At 50.0% G+C, this 21892-nt stretch overlaps 2 protein-coding genes across 4 annotated transcripts in view; one reads left to right on the top strand and one right to left on the bottom strand.

The window, feature by feature from the left end:
- ARMC8 (armadillo repeat containing 8) overlaps nucleotides 1–21892 on the bottom strand; it is an 862269-nt gene that overhangs the window by 148413 nt on the left and 691964 nt on the right. The gene's annotated exons all lie outside the window — the stretch shown is intronic.
- A4GNT (alpha-1,4-N-acetylglucosaminyltransferase) lies at nucleotides 3137–11441 on the top strand. 3 transcript variants are annotated; one of them, XM_002716564.5, is made up of 3 exons: nucleotides 3137–3272; nucleotides 4711–5146; nucleotides 10691–11441. In XM_002716564.5, exons 2-3 carry the CDS (start codon nucleotides 4736–4738, stop codon nucleotides 11300–11302), a joined length of 1023 nt encoding a protein of 340 aa, XP_002716610.3. In that variant the 5' UTR covers nucleotides 3137–3272; nucleotides 4711–4735; the 3' UTR covers nucleotides 11303–11441. The 3 variants fall into 3 exon arrangements, with proteins under 3 accessions (XP_002716610.3, XP_089188345.1, XP_089188343.1); XM_089332219.1 differs by lacking the exon at nucleotides 10691–11441 and adding an exon at nucleotides 6507–6573; XM_089332217.1 differs by lacking the exon at nucleotides 3137–3272 and adding an exon at nucleotides 3398–3536.

Raw genomic sequence — 21892 nt, forward strand, 5'->3', positions numbered from 1 at the left:
TTCTCTCCTGTCCATTTATTTGGGATTACACAAATCTACCTTTCCTGAGGTCTTATCAGTCAGCAATAACCACCCAGGCTCCATACCGCATCGACCAAGTCAGGCTTGCATTATGGTGGAAGTAGAGCTCTCTCATCTAGAGGAGAAGTTCCTAGGAAAGTAGAGAATACCTGGGTGCATACATGAGTGTCACCCATGTTTTCAGGTCCATCCATTGCTAAAAGACAAGTAGCTCTTTGCATCTCTCTACTCATCTATTTATACTGAAAGTCTTAGGGGTTGTTTGCCTGGTTGAGGAAGGTCTGAGAATTCAAAGAAAAAAATTTTGAGAGACAGAGTCAGAGAGAGCTCCCATGTGCTGGTTTACCCCCAAAATGCCTGTGATGGCCAAACTGCACTGAGACTGAAGCTGGGAGGTAGGAACTCCATCCACACGTCCTGCATGGGTGACAGGGACCCAGTTACGGGGGCCATCACTGCTGTGTCCCAGGGTCTGCATGAGCAGGAGGTCGCAGTCAGGAAGTAGAACAGAGACTCAAACCCAGGTATTTCAACATGGGACGCGGGCATCTTAACTGCCAAGCCAGAGACTCGGGACGAGTTCATGTCACGGAGGGTCAAAGGACAGTGGTGCTCTACAGGGACGCATGGGTACATGGCACCCAGGTTAAGGCAATGATGCTGGGTATGGCTCCATCCTTGGCTCCTCAAGGGACCTGTGGCGTCTGAGCTAAGAGCTGCTGCTGCGGAACATGATGGAAGTGACTAGTGTGGGACAGGTCAGATGAGGCAGAAAGGAGAGCAAGAGGGAGGCAGGAGGCCTGCCTTCTACACCAAGGGGGGTGCTGAAGGTTGGGGTTGGTGGCCCCAGGACGTTCCAGGTAGAGTGGCCCAGATGACAAGAGGCCTTGTTGGGACGACTCGGGAGAGGCGTCCGGCTGGGAAGCCAGGGCCTGGCTGCTGCCCACATCTGCTCAACTCTCACTCAGTGTTTAAGGTTTCCTTCGTAAAGACTCGCTGGACTGTAGGTTCCATTCTTGTGAGAAAAATGACGCAATCACTTACATTTCTTAACAGGGAGTCCAAATACCTATGCATCAGCCACAGTCCACGTCTCTCCTCTCTCCCTTGCTTCTTTGGCTGACAGAGCCCTTCCATCCTCACACTGAGACTGAAGGCAGCTGTTTTCCACACTTGATAGGGAGCCGAGGCTCTGGGAAGGTTCTGGACTTGTGCTGGCGCCCCCAACCTGTGGTGGCTGGAGACGGAACTGCAAGTCCAGTGCTATTCCACCACACCAGCTACTAAGTTCTCTGGTAGTCTCTGCACCCTGTGCTTAGGATTTCCACTCACATCCATCCCTGCCTAAGGCCATTAACCACTTAGTGTTCTCTGCTTGGACCCTTGTTCAATGGTTTTGGTTACTGTGCGAGCTATTGGAAGGCACTAAGCTATGCAAACCTCTTGAGATCAGGCACCAGGGATGCCTCACTTGAGCAATGGAGCCCTCTACTAACCCAGGAATGGGAAGCAGGAGCACCCTGATCTTCCCTCTCCTTTGCAGGAATGAACAACAATCTGTCCAACACCAGAGAACTTTAGAAAGATGCCAGGCATCCTGAGCCCAGAATCAGTGTGGTCCAGGAAGAAGTTCAGCTGCAAAAGCAATTTGACAGAGCCAGCGCCCCATACTGGAGTGCCTGGGTCGGAGTCCCAGCTCCAATTCCAACTTACTGCAAATGCACATCCTGAGAGGCAGCGGCTAGCAGCTCAGGTACTTGGGTCCCAGTCACCCACACGGGAGATCTGGATGGAGTGCCTGGCTCCTGACTTCAGCCTGGCCCTGTCCATTTGGAGAGCAAACCAGCAGATGGAAGATTTTTGTCTGTGGGTCACTATTTCTTTCTGTCTCTCCGCCTTTCAAGTAACATGAAAACAAATAAAAATTAGGGGGAGAAAAGAAAGAGGTATATGGAGACCCAAGAACTGTTCCAGGGATCCTGGGGCACAAAGAAAAACAGGGCCATCAACAAGTGGAACAGCTTTAACTCCCTGGATGTAAGACTCAAAGTCTGCTATGGCAGGACCCAAAGTCTGCTTGGGAGGCGATCTGTCTGTTCACATGGAAGCATCCAGGGGAACCATGGCTGCCTATCCATGGCTGAGACAGCTCTGACTATACTCAGGGGGCCCTCTGAGCAGGGATAGCCCTGAAGAGGATCACTACGGGCTCACTTGAGGGGTGGTGGGAAATAGCCCGCAGGAGAGGGGTGGTGCCTTGGCAGATATGAGGACTGCCACATCAGCGGAGGACAATGAAGTTGATGCTGCGAGACCAAGAGAAGCCCCATCCTCCATAAGGGGACCTCAGGGCAGAAGGATCCTTCCTGCAGCCACTGTCACCGACACCAAGGAATCAGTTCTTGCTCCCGATTACTGAGCCTTTGGCTTGCAGGAGCCTATCTGTTGCTTACTTATGGCGATGGGCTTTCTTTTCTTTTCATGCAACCTCAGGTTTGCAAAGGAGACATTTCAACAGCTCACTGGATTCTCTGGTGAAGAACCTTCCAGGCTTCTCTGACTTTTTAAAACAAACATATATTTATTTATTTTCACTTTATTTTAAAGGCAGAGAGTCAGACCCAGAGAGAGATCTTCCACCTGCTGGTTCACTCTCCAAGTGCCCACAGCAGCTGGGGCTGGGCTAGGCTAGCAGCCTGGAAGTCAATCTGGGTCTTCCGTATGAGTGGCAGAGACTTGAGGACCATCACCTGCTGCCTCCCAGAGTGTGCATTAGTAGAATGCTGGATGGGAAGTGGAAGAACTGGGACTTGAACCAGGCACTTCAATATCAGATGCATGTGCCTCAATCAGTGACTTGACCACTACACCAAACACCTGCCTCTAAACTGATCAGGTACAGGATCTGTTGGTCCGGGGATATGCTGATACATTTTCTTCCAGGTGAAATTATCCTCTTATAGCTCCCATGGTAGATCCAGGACCAGGCAGGATTAGTGTGTGCGTTATCTGAAAAAAAATCTTACGAATGCTTTATAGTGCTCAGGTGTCTGCATTTTGGGGAAACTGAGTAGAGGGAGGAGCTTCCTGGCAACCTCTTGTGTGCAGCCTTAATCCTCTGCCAATGATTTACTTTACCCCTGCATTGTTGAACTGGACACGGAGAGGTGATTTATCAGAAAGTATAGCAGGAACAATTTGTCATTTCTGAGATCTCAAATACCGGCTCACTGCAAGCTTCTGGCTGGACGGTAAGCCCTGACTCAGTGATTCTGTGTTTTCTCCCAGTTATGCGAATGGAAAAGTAGACATCTCTGCTCCTCTGGACTTAGCTAGAGGTAGAGCTGACGTTCATGGAGCGCAGGTGCTGCAGGGAACAGTTCAGAGCCTGGGCTTTGGTGACAGGTGGGACCTAGTTCTAGCTGCCTACTGTGTGGTCCTGACAACTTACTCAAGTCTCTAAACTTCGGATTGCTTCCTTCATTAATTTTCTTCTCAGTTCTGGGAATTTTTCAGTAAGTTATCTAGGGTTTCCTAGATTGACAATCATATCTTCTGAAAACAGTGATATTTTCTTCTAATGGTCATAGCAGAGGTTCCTTTTTGCTGTTTGATCACATTGGTTAGAATGAGCAGAATGACATTTAATAGTAACATTGATAATAGGCATCTATATCATATTCCACCTGCACTATATTAATGGGATGTTTCAAATGTTTTATATTAAGTATGATGGTTGCTATACAAAGGTGCTTCAAAATACTTATGGACAACAGAATGAAAAGATAAGTTTATTTTTGTGCAAAAAAATTCTGAAATTGACAATTTTTTTCCCTAACATGCATTTTCGGTGAGCTTTCTGGAGACCCCTGTGTGCATGGACTTACACATTTCTTATATGAAAATAAGCTTATTTTTAAATTCTATTTTTCCACACACTTTTTGAAGTACCCTTGATGCTGTGGCAGACATCGTGTATCAGCTTAAGAAAATTTCATTGTATTTTTAAAAAATCATGAATGGACATCAAATTGTATTGCATTCTTGGCACCCATAGAACCAACATGATCATATGGCTTTTGTTCTTAGAGTTTCATTAATAGTTTTCCTGTTGACTAACTATTTTCCTATGTCAAATTATCTTGATCCAAGATACATTCTAATCGACTATAATGCATTTTTCTCTTTTAATACTGCTGGACTTGATTTGATTATATTTCACTTAGGATTTTTTTTTTTAATTTGAAAGGCAGACAGAGAGAGAGAGAGAGAGAGAGAAATAGAGAGAGAACAGGAGATCTTCCATCCACTGCTCAAATGCTCATCCTCATTCTCAAAAGCTCCCAACAGCCAGGCAGGGCTGGCTCAGGCCAAAGATGGGAGCCCAGGGCTTAATCTGTGGCTCCCACGCGGGTGGCAGATACTCAAGCATTTGAGTCATCACCTGTTGCCTCCCAGGGTGTGCATTTGCAGGAACTAGATCAGAAGTGGGGCTGGCACTCAAACCCAGGCTCTCTGATTTGGGATGTGGATGTTCCAAGTGGCCTCTTAACCTGAAGATGCACACCCCTACACGCCCGCCCTCCATTAGGATCTTGGAAAATCTAAGCTCTTAAGAGATATCCTTATGCCATTGTCTTGTGTGCTGCCTGGCTGTGACCGCTTTTGAATGCCTTGTGTTGATTAAAGGCTCAGGCGGGAGAGAGCCGCGGACATGCTGAAGGAACTCCAGCTCTCCCTGTCGGTCATCCTGCTGCTTGCCTGTGGCTTCCTCTACCAGCTGTCCCTGCGATCCGGCTGCCTCTTCTCCTGCCTCCCTCCCTTGAAGTCCCAGGAGGGGCCCGAAGCCCTCCTGAGCCCCGGACGCAGCATCGTGTTCCTGGAGACCTCGGAGAGAACGGAGCCGCCGCCGCTGGTGTCCTGTGCGGTGGAGTCGGCAGCCAGGATTTACCCTGGGCAGCCGGTGGCCTTCTTCATGAAGGGGCTGGGCAATCCCACACAGCTGCCTTCCAATTCTACGCACCCCGCGTTCTCCCTCCTCTCCGCGATGGACAACGTCTTCCTCTTCCCCCTGGACATGAAGAGCCTGCTGGAGGACACCCCGTTATTTTCCTGGTACACCCATGTAAGTGCTCCTGGCAACTTCGCAGGTGCATGGTGGGAGGGAGCACAGGAAGTGAGTCCGACTCAGGCTCAGAGATGGGACCTGAGCTGGGAGCTGTGCACTTTCCTTGGCCCAGAGCCCCCTACTCCCACCCCTCGACCCCTACCGGGCCCCCTGTTGGCCGGCCGAGAGGGCGGTCCGGTTAGTCTTCCTTTAGCCGTTGTCTTTTGTGTCTGGCCTGTTTCCTACTGCTTCAGCTTCACCTTTGAGACTATTCTTAACTGCACGAGTTAGAATATCTTTTCTAGATGTACAGAGCACTCATTTTTCACTGCGGTTTGAAACCCATCTCTGTGAAATTATATTTGCACCCAAGGGGGATACTAGGCAAAGTTTAACATGAAAATAATGTAGATAGTAAACTCAGGAAGAGTCTATGGAGTGCTGCTATATGGATTGGGTTGTATCAAGACAGGATTGAGAAACTTCTGGAGCTCTTAGCAACCTTGTTATCCTCGTCTTAGCAGCCTAGAATAGTAAGAAAATAGTATTTCAATTTCATATTTCTCTCCCAGAGGACTGACAGTCAAGTACTGTTTAAGGAAGTTATAGCACACTCACTCAATGAGTTGAACATGGAGTCTTTTACTTTCATGGTATTTCTTTAAACTGGCATCTTATGAAGACTATAGCAAATCTTGGATTAAAAACTCCCTTACATTACAATGTAGTTCCAATCATGTCAGCTCCTTAAAAACCCACACTCATCTATCAAGAAAAAAAAAAAAACCTGAAGAAATTACATAGCACACAGTAATAGGTGTTTCAGTATGATTGCATTTTAGTATGATCAGATTCAGAGTGAACTCAGTGATAAGAGTATGTTAATTTTATAAATAAAACTATTTGAAAAATAGAAAGTAACTTAGAAAAATAATACTGTTTGCTTGCTACTTAAAGTCTTATCTAAATTCTAAGCATAGGCCACGCCATATATCAGCAAAAGTTTCCTCTGTAAAGGGCCAGGTAGTAAATATTTTAGGCTTTGTGGGTCAAGAGGCAACATGGACGATATTATGGAGGCATTGGTCAGAGTTTCCCATGGCTGCTGTAACAGATCGCTGCAAACCTTAGGATTCCAAACAATGGAAGTTTATTCCCTAAATTCTGGAGGCCAGGAATGCCAGACTAGTTTCCCAGAGCCCCAGTCCAGCTGCTGTGGCCATGTTCCCTGGGGAGGCTCTGGCCGGGAACCTCTTTCCAGCTGCTGGGAGCTGTGCACTTTCCTTGGCCCAGAGCCCCCTACTCCCACCTCTGCCTCCACCTCCAAATCCCCCTTTGTCTCTGTGTGGGAAATCTGCCTCTCCCTCTTTCCTTAAAGGTCCTGTCTGAGTTTTGAAACATCCATCGGGATGACCCAGGATACCCTCCCCACCTCAAGGTCCGTCAGGTAATCACACCTGCAAAGACCCATTTCCTGTAGGAGGTCCACAAATTGGGCCCTGATGTCTTTGGATGGCCATTTGGTCATTAGTCAGCCTCCTACAGTATTTACACAAAAGGAGAGAAAATTCTTGCCCTGCCCAGCCCTGCCCTATGTGATCAGGAAATGAGTGGGCTATCCTGGGTGGCGGGCATGTTTGCTTCTGGTTGTGGGTGGCTGGAGGCATTTTCTGGACTAAGCGACAGGACCAAGGGGGAGGGGTCTGGTGGGCCAGGAAGGTAGGAGGTGGGGCTGGGAGTCATTTTCACTCCTGCTCCCGGGGACTTTTAGATCCCCAAGTGCCCATCTCGCCTTCCCAAGAGCCCAGAAGTATCAAATTGGTACCTGTGGAGAGATGGCAGAGCAGTGCACTGAACTGAGGCATTGTAGGCCTGGCAGCTGCCAACAGCAGTGCTCCTGGGAATAGGTGGCTCTGGTCCAGGCAGAGACAGGACAGTGGTATGCCAGGGAGGCAGGCTCTGGGAGTGGAGGCTACCTGCCAGCTTGGCTGGTCCCTGTGGCTCTCAGCGCTAGCTGCTCCAGGACTGTACAAGTTTCTTGATACTGGGCCAGGCTAACACTACCGAGATTGGGTTTTGCTCTTTGGGGGGGGGGCATCTCTAGCCAAGAGATGCTGCATACTATATTCTTTTCTCACAGATGAATCATGACTATGAGGATCTTCAAGTCTCTTTATAGTTCTGAACTAAGAAATCTTAACCTGACTTAACCCATCACTTGGTAAACATTTTTGTGCTGGGAACCCTCTTTCAGTGCAACAAATAAATCATCTCTTGGCACCACTGTTCCATGGAGCATGGCTTCAGTTGCTTTGACCTGCTCCTAGATTTTTATATGTTGGATTTTAGGAGCAAGGTGGGCCCTGGGATGCAGAGCCCTGAAGTGCCTTTTCCAAGTGCTGCCCTAAACTGTGTGTCTACAGTAATCACACCTTGATACCTTTGGGGTGCTGGGCTGTGGCAGGTTCTGCCCCAGTTAGGCCTCCTTAGGCCAGCTTGGGGCTACCTGTTGGATGACCCGAGGTACCATCATTTGCTGGTTAGCCCTGGATTTGCTGCTTAGATCTGGGCAATTGTAGTCCTTGAAAATGCCCAGACATGGGGCCAGTGCTGTGGCATAGTCAGTCTCTGCCTGCAGTACCGGCATTCTATATGGGCACCAGTTTGAGTCCTGGCTGCTCCACTTCCAATCCAACTCCCTTCTAATAACCTGGGAAAGCAGTGGAAAATGGCCCAAGTGCTTGGGCCCCTGTACCCATGTGGGAAACCTAGAAGAAGATCCTCATTTCTGGCCTTGGATTGGCCTAGCTCTGACCATTGTGCCCATTTGGGGAGTGAACCAGTGGATGCAAGACCTCTCTCTCTCTGTCTCTGTCTCTGTTTCTCTCTCTGTGTCATGCTGCCTCTATATACAGAAATAAATCTTAAAAGAAAACGCCCAGAGATGAGGACAGTGGGTTCAGGTGGAATAGGCAGTGGTGATCTGAGCGGCCAGAACCCACACCCTCTCTGGCACTCACCCCTTTTGGAGCTCTTGTGTTTTAAGTTGATGTTAGTCTACTGCCCAATCAGGGCGGGCCTTCTTCTTCTCTGGGATTGTGTAGTTTTGATGTCCTATTTTCTGCGTCTGTTTCCTAATAATTGCCAGCTTACCAAAGAATCAAAGGTTATCATTTTTTACCAAAACTTTGCTTCTTTTGAAGGAGTGGATATCTGAAGCCAGATCGCTTGGGTTCAAGGAAACCAACCTCTGCCTCTCTTACCTTGGAAGCATGACCGAGATTCCTGGTCCTTCTAATTTTTCACTTGAAAAGTAAAAATAATGGGGGCCAGCGCTGTGGTGTAGTAGGTTAAGCCTCTGCCAGCACTGCCGGCATCCCATATGGGTGCCGGTTCATGTACTGGTTGTTCCACTTCCAATCCAGCTCTCTGCTGTTGCCTGGGAAAGCAGTGGAAGATGGCCCAAGTGCTTGGGCCTCTGCTACCACTTGGATGACCCGGAAGAAGCTCCTGGCTCCTGGCTTTGGATCAGCGCAGCTCCAGCTGTTGCAGCTATTTGGAGAGTGAGCCAGTGGGTAGAAGATCTCTCTCTCTCTCTGTCATCCTCTCTCTATCTGTAACTCTGCCTCTCAAATAAATAAATAAATCTTAAGAAACAAAGAAAAAGAAAAGTGACCATCATACCTATCTTTAAGGATTTGAATAGACTATAAAGAGCTTGAAAGAAGTAAATTGATAAATGTTATTTATTACTATTATGAGGTTTTCAGAAAATGTAAATAAGATAATATTTTTCAACAACCTGGGAAGACTTCCATAAAGTTTTAGTTTACTTGGTTTCATTTGACTTGATAGCAGAAGTTTAATGTTTATTTTGTCAAAAGCCAGAGGTTAATCTTAACATAAATTCAGAAAAAAATTCTGCTTTTTGTATTCAGAATCTTAGCATTCCATGTGGGAACACTGCCATTTATATGGATTTATTTTTGTTCCTTTTTTTTAATTTTAAAGATTTATTTATTTATTTTGAAAGTCAGAGTTACAGAGAGAGGGAGAGACAGAGAGAGAGAGAAACCTTCTATCCTGTGGCTAGTAAGTAGGAGTACCTCTAGATGGCTACAATAGCCAGGGCTGGGCCAGGCCAAAGCCAGGAGCCAGGAGCTTTGTCCATGTCTCCCATGTGGGTGCAGGGGCCCAAGGACTTGGGCATCAGCAGGGAGCTGGATCAGAAGTGGAGCAGCCGGGACACAAACTGGAGCCCATGTGGAATGCTGGTGTGGTAGGTGGCAGGTTTACCCGCTAAGCCGCAACGCCAGCCCCTATTTTTGTTCCTCTTAAAGTCAATTGGCTGTGCTGCTCATATGTCAGCAATGCGTCAGTCAGGCCTGCCCAGCTCTCTCGAGCAGGGACCTGGATTCACCACATCTCTCACCCCTGCTGCCTGCCACTCTGCTCCAAGCCACTGTCATCCCTGCCCGAGTTACGTCAGCAGCCTCCTGCCTGGCTTCACGGGCTTCTACCCCACCCCCTTTCCAGAACATTCTGCACACAGCAGCGGAGTGAGCCTTTGAAGACTAATTCTTATCATGTCCCTCCTTTCTTCCAAACCTCCTGGATCACCTGGAAGTCTTCACCCGGTCCTACACACCTCCCTACCTCTCCTCCCATCCCTTATCCCTCTCCTCCATCCTGCTTCGGCCATGCCAGGAGTGTCCTCCTGCCTGCGGGCCCTGGCACTTGCTGTTCCCTCTCCCTTAACCCTCTCTGCTGAGATGTGGGTGTGGTACACGCACCCATTTTATTCAAGTTGCTGCTGGAGACTAATATAACACAGTGCTTGCCCTGCCCTTGCCTCCCCCCCCCCCCCCCCCCCCCGGCCAGCTTCCTATCTTCCTCCACAGTCCTTATCAACATCTGACACGGTGGATATTTATTTGCTTAGTATCTCTCCTCCCAGTAGGGATTTTTGCCTGTTTGTTCACTGCTGTAGCCTCAGCAGCTTTAACTGTGCCTGGCCCATAGCAAGCAGGCCCTCAGTGGATGTTATTAGAGAAATTAATAAATAAAGGTGCACGTATGCATACATTTTAAGGTTCTTTTTACCAGTTTCTCAAATAACATACTGGCTGATTTTCTCCGACTCCCCTGATTGCTTTTTTTCCTTATCAGATTTTAGCATTTTTGGTGCTATGTGTGGTTAATGTGCACCCACATGGAAGGATGACTCACGGGGAAAGCCCTGATGCATTTCTGCTTTACCTTTCCACTGCTTTGACTGCTTTAAAAATCAAGTTCATGAAGTCTTTACAAACTGCAGAAAGCTTCCCCTGGCACCGATGGCTGTGCATGTTATACTTGCACAGGAGAATTTTGGCAGGGCAGGGGGGTGGAAGAGGAAAAGGTAAGTTTGGGAAATCTGCAAAATTTGAGCTTGAGGCAACTCACTTTGGGGAAGGTTGGCTGGCTTTGTGCCTCGCCAGCTACCCTGAGCCTGGCTTTGGGCTGTGGCCCCCACCTCTCCCTCTGCTTGCTGCTTGGGGCTGATTGCAGTTGCTCCTGCAGGTCAACACCAGTGTCCAGAGAAACTGGCTCCACGTCAGCTCGGATGCGTGCCGCCTGGCCATCATCTGGAAATATGGTGGCATCTACATGGACACAGATGTCATCTCCATCAGGCCCATCCCTGAGGCGAATTTCCTGGCCGCACAGGCCTCTCGATACTCCAGCAATGGGGTGTTTGGGTTCCTGCCCCACCATCCCTTCTTGTGGGGCTGCATGGAAAACTTTGTTGAGCACTACAATTCAGCCATCTGGGGCCACCAAGGCCCCGATCTGATGACCAGAATGTTGAGGGTGTGGTGTAAGCTCGGAGACTTCCAGGAGTTGAGCGACCTCAGGTGTCTGAACTTGTCCTTCCTCCACCCCCAGCGGTTCTACCCCATCTCCTACCCAGAGTGGAGGCGCTACTACCAAGTGTGGGACACAGAGCCGAGCTTCAATGACTCTTATGCCCTGCACCTGTGGAACTACATGAACCGGGAGGGGAGGGCTGTGGTGAGAGGGAGCCACACGCTGGTGGAGAGTCTCTTCCGCAAGCACTGTCCCAGGACGTACAGCCTGATTCAAGGCCCACAGGAGTCAGTGACCAAGGCGGGGCGTGCAGGTAACCAATAGAGCTGGCACTGGGTGGCCCCGACGCTTCCTGGAGTGCTCCACTCCCACTTGATCTCCATGGTCTTTCCTATGCATCAGTTATGAGTCTCTTTCTCTGTCTCCAGTAGTACAAGCCCGGAGAACAATGGTGGCTCTACAACATGGACGTTTATCCCTATTTTGTGTAAAAAAAGTCCAAGTGCAGGCGATTCAGGGTGAGGATGACAACAGCAGTTGTGGGGAGCAGCTCGGACTAGACTAAGTTACTGGAATTAAGAGTTATTCTATGCATCTGCTCTCCCACAATATGGCGCTGGGAGAGAAGTAAACAGCTTCCGCACAGCTGCCTCCAGTTCAACCAATAAACTGTAGGACTTGCTCCTGATTGGAGGAGAGCAGCGTACTCGGCGTGTGGGCAGCCGAGTTGGGATTGGCGGAGGAGGACTATAAAGGAGGAGAGAGACGGCATGCACCAGGAACATCTATGGGGAACATCTAGCTGAAGGAACACCCGTGCAGCCCCCGAGAGACCCGGCCGGCGGTGTGCCGCTCCCCTGCGGAAGTGGGGAATGCGGCCAGGGGGAACCGCCCTTCCACGGAGGTGGAAGGGATAGTAGCCAACCCGGGAAGAACCAGCAGCAAACCCGGGGAGGGCCGAGCAGACGAAAGAACAGCGCAGGGTCCTGTGTTGCTCCTCCACGAAGAGGGGGAGTGACAAGCAGTCATCAGTGACCCAGATTCCTTGCATCCTTCTGGCTTGTTGTCCTTGGCGTCCTTAGCTTATGGTCCGTGAGGCTGCTTCACCTCCAGCTTATCTTGTCTGCATTATAGGCAGCAGGGCAAAAGGAACAGAACGGGTGCCCCTCCTTCATTTTATGAAGACTTTCTGCAAGTAGCATATTCCCTTTGCATCTCACTGGCCAGAGGGAGTGTAGCTGCAAGAGAGGCTGGAAATCTAAGGAGAATGAGAAAGCGCGTGTTGGGTTAGACGCTACCAGTTGTACTGCATGGTTTATTTGATACTGGAAGATCAATTTTAAGGCCTGTGGAAGTACTGACTGGGGGAGAAAAAAGAGACTTGATTTCTAAGCCTTATTTTGATATTCATTTATGCATTCAATTAATAAATGTCATCTGAGCCCTTTCTGTGTGCCAACCAGTGATCTCGGTGCTGAAGATACAACTGGATGAAGTGGACACGATCCACACACGTATGTCTTAATCACTGGCCACATGCCCCTAGGACAGTCTCCTCCCCTCCCCAGGGGATCTGCTATTCCCTACACTATACCTTCTCAATATGTGAATATAAACATACTCTACACCAACTGGCTCATGAAAGCAAATCACAAATTCAAACGTTTAAAACCACTGCCTCTTTTATGCTTTTAAAAGATTTATTTTGTTTATTTGAAATGCAGAGTTACAGAGAGAGAGAGAGAGAGAGAGATTCCATCTGATGGTTCTCTCCCCAAATGGCCGCAATATCAGGGGTTGGACCAGGTCAAAGCCAGGAGCCTGGAACATCATCTGGGTCTCCCATGTGGGAGCCAAGCATGTGGGCCATCCTCTGCTGCTTTCCCAGGTGCATCAGCAGGGAGCTGGGTTGGAAGTGGAGCAGCCAGGACTGGAACTGGCACCCATATTGGGGGTGCCGGCATCACATGTGGTGGCTTAACCCACTGCACAATGCCAGCCCCCACTGCCTGTTTTAAATTTGCATAAAAGTTTACCTCCTTCTTTTCAAAGCATCATATTGTACACCATAAATGTATACAACTTTTGTCAACTAAAACATTTAAAAAACTTAAATCTTTTTTCAAGCAGCATGAGAATTGGTATTTCTTCTGCAAAACTCAGCAGCCAAGATGTTTTAGCACTTCACTTTTGGCTGTTTGCTCTGTGGAGAAAAACAGTTTAGCTGGCTGTCCTGTGCATTGTGCCCTGGAGCCTCCACTGGTGTCCAGCTCCCCTGGCTGTCTCCACAGGTTTAGGATCCTAGGGCCCTGGGCTCAGGGAGGGTCACACAGGGACTCATCCATGTGGGTGCTCATTTCTGTATCTGGGCAACACGTGGCAAATGGTTTTGTCAACCAACACTCCCAACTACTAGAGTTTTGAGGGGGAGCTGATGAGAAATATTTTCAATTGTCTTGGAATGAAGGAAAAATAGGTCAACCTGGTTGTCACATGTCATCACGTTGGGCTGTGATTATAGGATAATTAATCACAATATCCGTAATTCAATGCTTATAGAGAACTTTACCTGACAGTAAAATGTTTTCAATTAGTAAAATATGGGGAGCACACTAATAGTGTTCTACTTAATAAATACTGCTTGTTTAGTGAAAAAAAGTATTAGAAAACATGGTAGTTATAGTGGTGGGGAGAGTTGGACAACGTTATGCTCATGTTTGCCGTGGTGGAGTTGAGTGTTTAGCTGGTGGTACATAGGACAGGGCCCTCAAAAAGTTCATGGAGAATGGGTACTATGAAAAAGCTATGCATGGGTTTCCAAAACCTTTGTCCTCAAATAAACTTGTCACATGAATCTTTAGAAGACACCTTGTATTTTCTTATTCTGTGAGTTGTCCGATATCTTTTGACACCTTTTCTGTTGGATTGTTTTTCCATTTGTTGTCGCTTTGTAACCACTGTTTGTATGTTAAGGACACTAACACTTTGTTTTCCCCATCTCATTTACTATGTTTTAACTGTAGATGTCTTGACACTCTATGTCATTTTTCGGATAGGTCTTTTGCATTTCGTGCCAGGTTTCTGCATCCCTCCACCAGCCTGCTTCCTGTGAAGAAATAATGATTCCACCTGCCCGCCCAGGGGATGGACGCTACAGGGCCCTGAGGTCTCAGGTGTAGCTTCTAAGTTAAATAGCAAGGTCAATGTGCTCCCCTTGGTGATACTGGGGCAGGGGTTCTTCACTTGGGGGTCTATGAACTTACAGTTTAGTTTTTACAAACTGTCAATGAAAATCTTTATCACTTCCTTCAATTCCGATCGTGGGCTGCCAACCATTGCACAATCAGTAGCAGCTGTGACTTGGCCATTAAACATCGCAGGTATTTTCATATCACGTTGAGGCTGTTGCATAGATCTGGAAATAGTGTTTACATTTGCCACTTTTAGATAAGATGCTAGATCTTGCCATATAATACATTAATAAAGAAGCACAAACATTGTTCTATCACAAATTTGTTCTCTGATATTTTCACGGCTGTATTTTCAACTTAGCTGTGTTCTCTGTAGCTCGATAGGTTTTATTTTTTGTACTTAAGAAACATTCTGAAGTCATCAGCTTCACCAAACCACCACATGGGGATTCCACGTTTATCACTGCCATCAATGGTGGCCAGGGCACAGGTGGCCGGTCACATCTTAGGTGTGTTCCTAGACTTAGCAGGCAGGTCCTGGTTGGGCTTCTTCTGGCCTTGAATTTTCAGTTCTGTGCTGGAAACTCTCCCACCTACCTCCCTGGGAGAAAGAATGTGTCTTCTGCAGGTGCACGGATTTTCTACAAAGTGGCCTTTTCAGGGACTGGGCTAGAGTGTAGGCCCTGCCTAAGGAAGAGCTTCCCCTCCCCTCCAGCCAGTTCCATACATGTGACTTGCAGGCCTTTTGTGGCCAGTTCTCAGATTTCTCATGAGGAGCCAGCACTAGATTTGTATGTAAAATCCCCTTCTAACTGCATATCTGTCTATCTACACATGAAAGCTGTGAAAACCCACAGGCAGACTTTCGGCCTAAAGTCACCCAGGGAGGAGCCAGGGCTGCCATCTCGGTCCTGGGATACCTGTCGGGTGCACCTCGGGTGTCCTGGTTCTCCCGCAGGAGAGAGGACTTCCACCCCTAGCTGGCTCCAGAGGTGCGATGCCGGCAGTTGGCAGCAGAGGGCGCTGCCTCTGCCAAGTCCTGTTGTATCCTGAGAGCTCCCCAGGTGCGGGAAGGAGGCCTGAGGGTGGGTGTCTGACACTGAGCTGAGGAGAGGCAAGGGCAAAGTAAGGATGGCAGATATTGGGGCCCAACTCCCGCCTCCTCACTCACCAGGGACTGAGTGACAGCACTGTCCCCTGGACCTGCCACCCAGGTCAGGGACCTCATACACTCCCCACCGGTGCTGCCAGGTCTCATGTGTCTGTGGCAGCAGCAGGTGGCAGCTTCCCAGTGCTCATTGCTCAGTCCTCTGGAAGCTCCTGGCCTCTTTGGCATCAAGAGCACAGCCTGGCACACAATAAGTTCCCCTCCTCCTTGCAGCTGCTGGAGCGAGGCCCAGGGAGGGGAAGGTGCGAGGACTCCACGTGTGGCGGTGTTGGTGGGCCCACTTGGGAAGCTTTGGCTTTTGGCATTCCTGGCGGGGTGGGACTGGGTGCATGCCAAGTCTGCTTTGTCACGGCAGCTCTGCAAGGAAGGTCACGCCGTCTCCACATGGGGACATCGGGGCCAGGGGAAATCACACACACACACACACCCCTCATCAGAGCTCCCTCCTGCAAGACTCAGGAATACAGTGGGATGAGGGCTTCTGAGAACAAATGCTACGACCAATTTCTTTTTTAAAAAGGGATTATTTTATTTATTTGAAATGTACAGTTACAGAAAGAAGAGATAGACACACACATACACACACACAGAGGTCCTCCAATCACTAGTTCATTCCCCGAATGGCTACAATAGCTAAGGGTTGGGTCAGCCCAAAGCCGGAGCCAGGAGCTTCATCCAAGTCACTCTCATGAGTGCAGGGTCCAAGCACTTGGGCCATCTTCCACTGCTTTCCCAAGTGCATTAGCAGGGAGCTGGATCAGAAGTGGAACAGCCAGGACTTGAACAAGCACCCATATGGGATGCCAGCACTGCAGGCAGCTGCTTAACCTGCTACACCACAACACCAGTCCCCCAAACAATTTCACAGCATGAACTCAGTACACATCACTGACTGCCAGCCACTGGCTGAGCCTGGATGATATTTTAACTACATTGATTCTCATAGCAACCCTGCTAGGTAAAGTTTATTTCTCCTATTTTACAGATGGAAAAACTGAAGGTCAGAGGGGTTAAGTGACTTTCCCAAGGTCTCACAGTTTGGGAAGATGGCAGGTACATGTGTGACACCAACACTGGTACACTTCTCCCCCTCCTGTAGTGAAAAACGTGTGCTGGGGGCCGGAGTTGCGGCTCAGTGGGTGGAGTCATCAGCATCCCACATCAGAGAGCCGGTTCAAATCCTGGCTGTTGTGTTTCCAATTCAGCTTCCTGCTAATGCATCCTGGGAAAGCAGTGGAGGATGACTTAAGGGCCTGGGCCCCTGCCATCCACGTGGGAGACCTGGATGGAGTTCTGGGATCCTGGCTTAGGCCTGGCCCAGCCCTAGCTGCTGTGAAATTTAGGGAGTGAACCAGTAGATGGAGAATCTCTCTCTCTCTGCCTTACAAATAAATAAATCTTTTAAAAAAATGGGGTAGCCCAACTAAAGGAGTGGAGGGAAAAACCTCCCCATCGGGACAGATGAATCAGCCATCACTGCTGGTTCCTGGTCCCTGTCTTATCCATTTCTTTAGCATTTCTACAATCATGGTAGAATACACATAAATAACATAAGCTTTTCCATTTTAATCACTCTCTGGTGGCGGTACATTCATTTGCATTATTGTGCTGCCATCACCACTCTCCACGTCTGGAGCTTTTCCATCATTCCCCAGTGGAGACTCCATGCGTTCCAGAGTGAATCCCTCTGCTGTCTCCCCCAGCCCTTGGTAACCACGATTCTACCTTCTCTCTCCATGAAGTCCAGTATTCCCTGTGTCTTGCCCAAGTGGAATCATGCAGTATTTGTGCCTAGCTTATTTCACTTCACATCCATGGTTTTGCTCTGGCCTGAATGCCTCAATGAGGTTGAAACTCTGGCCCCCAAGATAATGATACTAGGAGATGGATCTTGGGGAGTGATTAGTGTTAGGAAACTGGCGCAGTTTTAGCCAGGTGGCAGCATGGCCCAGCTACCTGAGCCAGGCTCCACCCCCATCCTAATGGGATTCGCTGCTCCTGCTTCCCTGCCCGCCCTCAGGCAACATTTTAAAAGTGCCTGTTCTGAACACGTGCTCTCTTGGTTCTTTTCTTTTGGCTCCTCTCCTCTCGTCTCTCGTATCTCTGCTCTATCTTCTCTCCTCACTAGCTCCTCTCCTCTGGCTCTCTTATACTCTTTCTCTCTCTTTTTCCTTCGCCGCCCCTTCACTCCGGGCTGTAGGGTGTTCCCCAATAAACCCTTTCCCTTACTCCAGTGTTCGGTGTGTTTTGCGACGGCTAACATTAATATATAACAATTAGGCCACGTGCCGGATTCTGTCCCGGTTGCCCCTCTTCCAGGCCAGCTCTCTGCTGTGGCCCGGGAAGGCAGTGCAGGATGGCCCAAGTGCTTGGGCCCTGCACCCGCCTGGGAGACCAGGAGAAGCACATGGCTCCTGGCTTCGGATCAGTGTGGTGCGCCAGCCGCAGCGCGCCAGCCATGGCAGCCATTGGAGGGTGAACCAACGGCAAAGGAATACCTTTCTCTCTGTCTCTCTCTCTCACTGTCCACTCTGCCTGTCAAAAAAAAAAAAAAAAAAAAATTAGGCCACGAAGGTGGAGCCTTCATGATTGTGATTAGGATCCTTCTATAAGAGAACCCCAGAGAGCCGGCTGGCCAGCGACTATGGGAACACTCAGGGAGAAGCCGGGCCAGGGGTCTTCATCCTGCTCTGTACTGGCACCTTTGTTAACAAAATGGTGCTGTCTTGTCTGTGGTGCCAGCTATGCCCTGGACACCATCTTAACCTCTGCCCCCCGCATCATCTTACATAGTAAGATCCTGTCCTAAGCCCCAAGGCCCAGCCACAGCACCGCCACCCTAATGGGATTCCCTGTTCCTACTTCCCTACCCCTGGACAAAGGCTGCTTCCAGCACACGTGCCCTCTCCTGATTTCTCTCTCCTTTACTCTCTCGCCACCTCCCCCTGGCCCGTCAGGCTTCCCCCACCCGACAATACACCTTGACATACATCTTTCCCTTAACTCCAGTGTTTGGTGTGTTTTGTGGTGGCCTTACAACCTCAATGTTTGACTGCCCAGGCTCCAGAATTGTCAAAAGTAAATTTCTATTGTTTGTAAGTGACCCAGATAATGGTATTTTCCTATAGTAGCTTACACAGATAAAGACAATTTTCAAGAGTCATTCATGTTGTAGCATATGCCAGCATTATCTTCTTTTTAAAAGGTGAATAACATTCCATTGTGTGAATGCCACATTTTGTTTATCCACCTATCTGTCAATGGGCACCTGGACAGCCACCTTCTGGTTAATGTAAATAATGCTGTTCTGAGTTCAGTGTGTAAATATCTGTACTGGGGCCGCGCTGTGGCTTAGCAAGTAAAGCCGCCACCTGCAGTGCTGGCATCCCATAAGGATGCTGGTTTGCTGCTCCTCTTCCGATCCATCTCTCTGCTGTGGCCTGGGAAAGCAGTAGAAGATGGCCTAAGTGCTTGGGCCCCTGCACCCAAGTGGGAGACCTGGAAGAAGCTCCTGGATCCTGGCTTCAGCCTGACCCAGCCCCAGTCATTTTAGCCATTTGGGGAGTGAACCAACGGATGGAATCTCTCTCTCTCTCTCTCTCTCTCTCTCTCTGTGTCTCTCCCTCTCTAACTCTACCTTTCAAATAAATAAATAAACCTTTAAAAAATATATCTGAACCACTCCTTGCTATCAATGCTTTTGCATATACAAGTACTTCAAAACGTTCGCGGAAAATGGCATTAAAGAGGTGATTATGATACAAACAGTTTTGATATCTATGAATGGGTTTGTCATAATACACATTTTCTCTGGACTCCTGAAAGATCCAGGTATACCTAGAAGTAGAATCGCTTCTACACACAGGGCTTGGCAGATGCCGGCTGTGGTGGGCAAGGCTTGGAAGCAACAGAAAGAAGCCCCAGGATTCTGAGGCCCAGCTGGGCCAAGATTGCTCACGGGAACGGATCAGGGCTGCTTCCAGGAGGGAGCAAGGGGAGTGCCTGCGACCAAGGCGGCTGTGGCCAGAGCAGATCCAGGCGCTCCGGGAGGAGCTCCTAGCCCGGTCCTGGTCCAAAGCCAGGGCGGGCAGGCGGGGCGGGATGCGGGGCGCACCCGCGGTCCCAGGGCAGAGCAGGCCCGCGGCTACCTCGGACGGTGTGCGGGTCTCCGGGTGGGGGAGGCCACAGCTCGTCCCGCCTCCGGGCTGCGCGCGGCCCAGCGGCTCGGCCAGGCCAGAGAACGCTCCGGTGGGGGGCTTGGGTCTTCCTAACGAGTTCAACGTGGCATTCCCTCCTTCCCCCATCCGCTCCAGGCCTCGGAACAGCTCGTCCCCGGATGGGGCGCGCGGGACGAGGCTCCACCTCTTCTCGGAGTGGCGTGGGCGGCCGTGGCGGGAGCAGGAGGCGCGGGAGACCCCAGGCGGCGAGCGGCGGGCGCAGAGCTGGGGAAGAACCCCTCGGGCCGCGGGCGGCGACTCCAGCCCTCTCCCCGCTGCTCCCGGCTCCGGGTGACCCCACGGCGAGCCCGGCCGCCCGGGAAAACTATGCCAGGAATGCATCTGGGGAGCAGAGCGGCTGGGTAGCGGCGCAGCAGTCGGAAGGATCCCGGCCCGGGCCCGGGCCGCATGAGGTCGGCCACGCGTGGCTCCAGACGCCGCCTGCGCCCCGGCTCGGCTCGGCCTGCTAGGGACCCAGAGTGACTGATTCCTAAGACCGGGAGGACGGCCTGGGGCTTATTCTGGCAAACAGTTAAGTGATTTGGGGGGCGTGATGATTTTGACTTGCGCAGGTCGGGTACTGAGATGATTTATAAACAAGCACGTTGGCACCCCACGTGCCTCCTTGTCCTACTCCCGGGCTAGGATTTGACAAGAGACTTGATTGGTTAGTGCGAGAAAAGGGTCCAGAATCCAGGGGCTGGGCGGGGTGGGGTGGGGTGTCTATGAGCTCTGAGCTGGAGTCCTGAGTGGGGACTTCCTTCAGGAAAACCCCTTAGGGGTACAAGGCCTGTGCTGCCCCTGTGTGGTCCGCTGCATCTCCCTTTCTAACAGGATTTGCATGAGTGGCAGGTGAGTGTGAGGCCTTGGAACCCACCCCCACCCCCCACAGGCAGCCTGGCTGGTCTCCCATTGGGGGTCCTAGACCTCAGCACCTTTCTACACCCTCTTCTGCTGAGGACCCGCCAGCGAGAACAGCCCTGCCTCCACCAGGCTGGCCCTCCTGTCCAGTGGCTGCCGCAGCCTTTGGCCCGTCCCTGTTAGCACTGAAGGCCTGGGACCATCTCCCTCATGGGGAAACAGTTTTGGGTACACTTCACTAGATAAAAGAGCCCCATGAAGTTGCAGCTTTGGAATAGAAACCTGAATTCGTATATGCAGCATGAGCTGTGGGTTCTGCCATGGAGCTGAAATTTGGTCAAAAGGTTGGTTTGTGGCTCCACTCAAGCTGACGGGGCAGGGAAGGGGACAGGTTGGGTTGTGGGCCGTTCTGAGCCTCCCTGTGAGGACCTACTGTGCCACGCCTGTCACTCAGCCTGGCAGCTCCACTGGGGGCTCTGGCCTAGGCACTGACAAGGGAGAAATCAGCAAGATTCCTTTCTTTTTTCTTTTTGACAGGCAGAGTGGACAGTGAGAGAGAGAGACAGAGAGAAAGGTCTTCCTTTGCCGTTGGTTCACCTTCCAATGGCTGCCGTGGCTGGCGCACTGCGGCCGATGTACCGCGCTGATCCGATGGCAGGAGCCAGGTACTTATCCTGGTCTCCCAAAGATTTGGGCCATCCTCCTCTGCACTCCCTGGCCACAGCAGAGAGCTGGCCTGGAAGAGGGGCAACCGGGACTAGAACCTGGTGTGCCAGCGCCACAAGGCGGAGGATTAGCCTAGTGAGCTGCGGTGCCGGCCAGCAAGATTTCATGTAAACTCCTTCATGTAATAGCAAATACGAACTTTTTTTTTTTTTTTTTTTTTTTTTTTTTTTAAGATTTATTTGAAAGTCAGAGCTATGGGTGGGGGTAGGGGGAAAGGAAGAGTGAGAGAGAGAGAGAGAGATATCTTCCATCTGCTGGTTTGCTGGTTCACTCCCCACATGGCCGCAATGGCTGGGGCTGAGGCTGGGCCAGGCCAGAGCCAGAGCCAGGAACTTTTTCTGGTTCTCTCATGTGGGTGCAGGGGCCCAAGGACTTAGGTCATTTTCCTCTGCTCTCCCAGGTGCATTAGCAGGGAGCTTGGATGGGAAGTGGAGCAGCTGGGATTTGAACCCGCATCCTATGGATTGCCGGCATTGCAGGCAGCGGCTTGACTAGCTTGGGCCCAACACTGGCTCCAACACGAGTATATTCTAAGCCAGTTGTCTTTCAGATGTGGAAAGCAGTTTGTTTTGACAATTTTGCATCTAGAAGGGTAGGTCACGCCACCACCCATTCCTCTTCTTTAACAGTCTCAAGGCACAGCAATCAAATCTCTACCCCTGTTTTTATTTTAAAGAAAATCCTTTTGTGGCAAAACTTAACAGCGAGCTTTTGACAAAACCATAGACACCCGTCTGTTAGAGGGGCCTCC

The sequence above is a fragment of the Oryctolagus cuniculus genome, chromosome 4 (genome assembly GCF_051225735.1).
Source record: "Oryctolagus cuniculus isolate XC-2025 breed Fujian yellow rabbit chromosome 4, ASM5122573v1, whole genome shotgun sequence".
Taxonomy (NCBI): Eukaryota; Metazoa; Chordata; class Mammalia; order Lagomorpha; family Leporidae; genus Oryctolagus; species Oryctolagus cuniculus.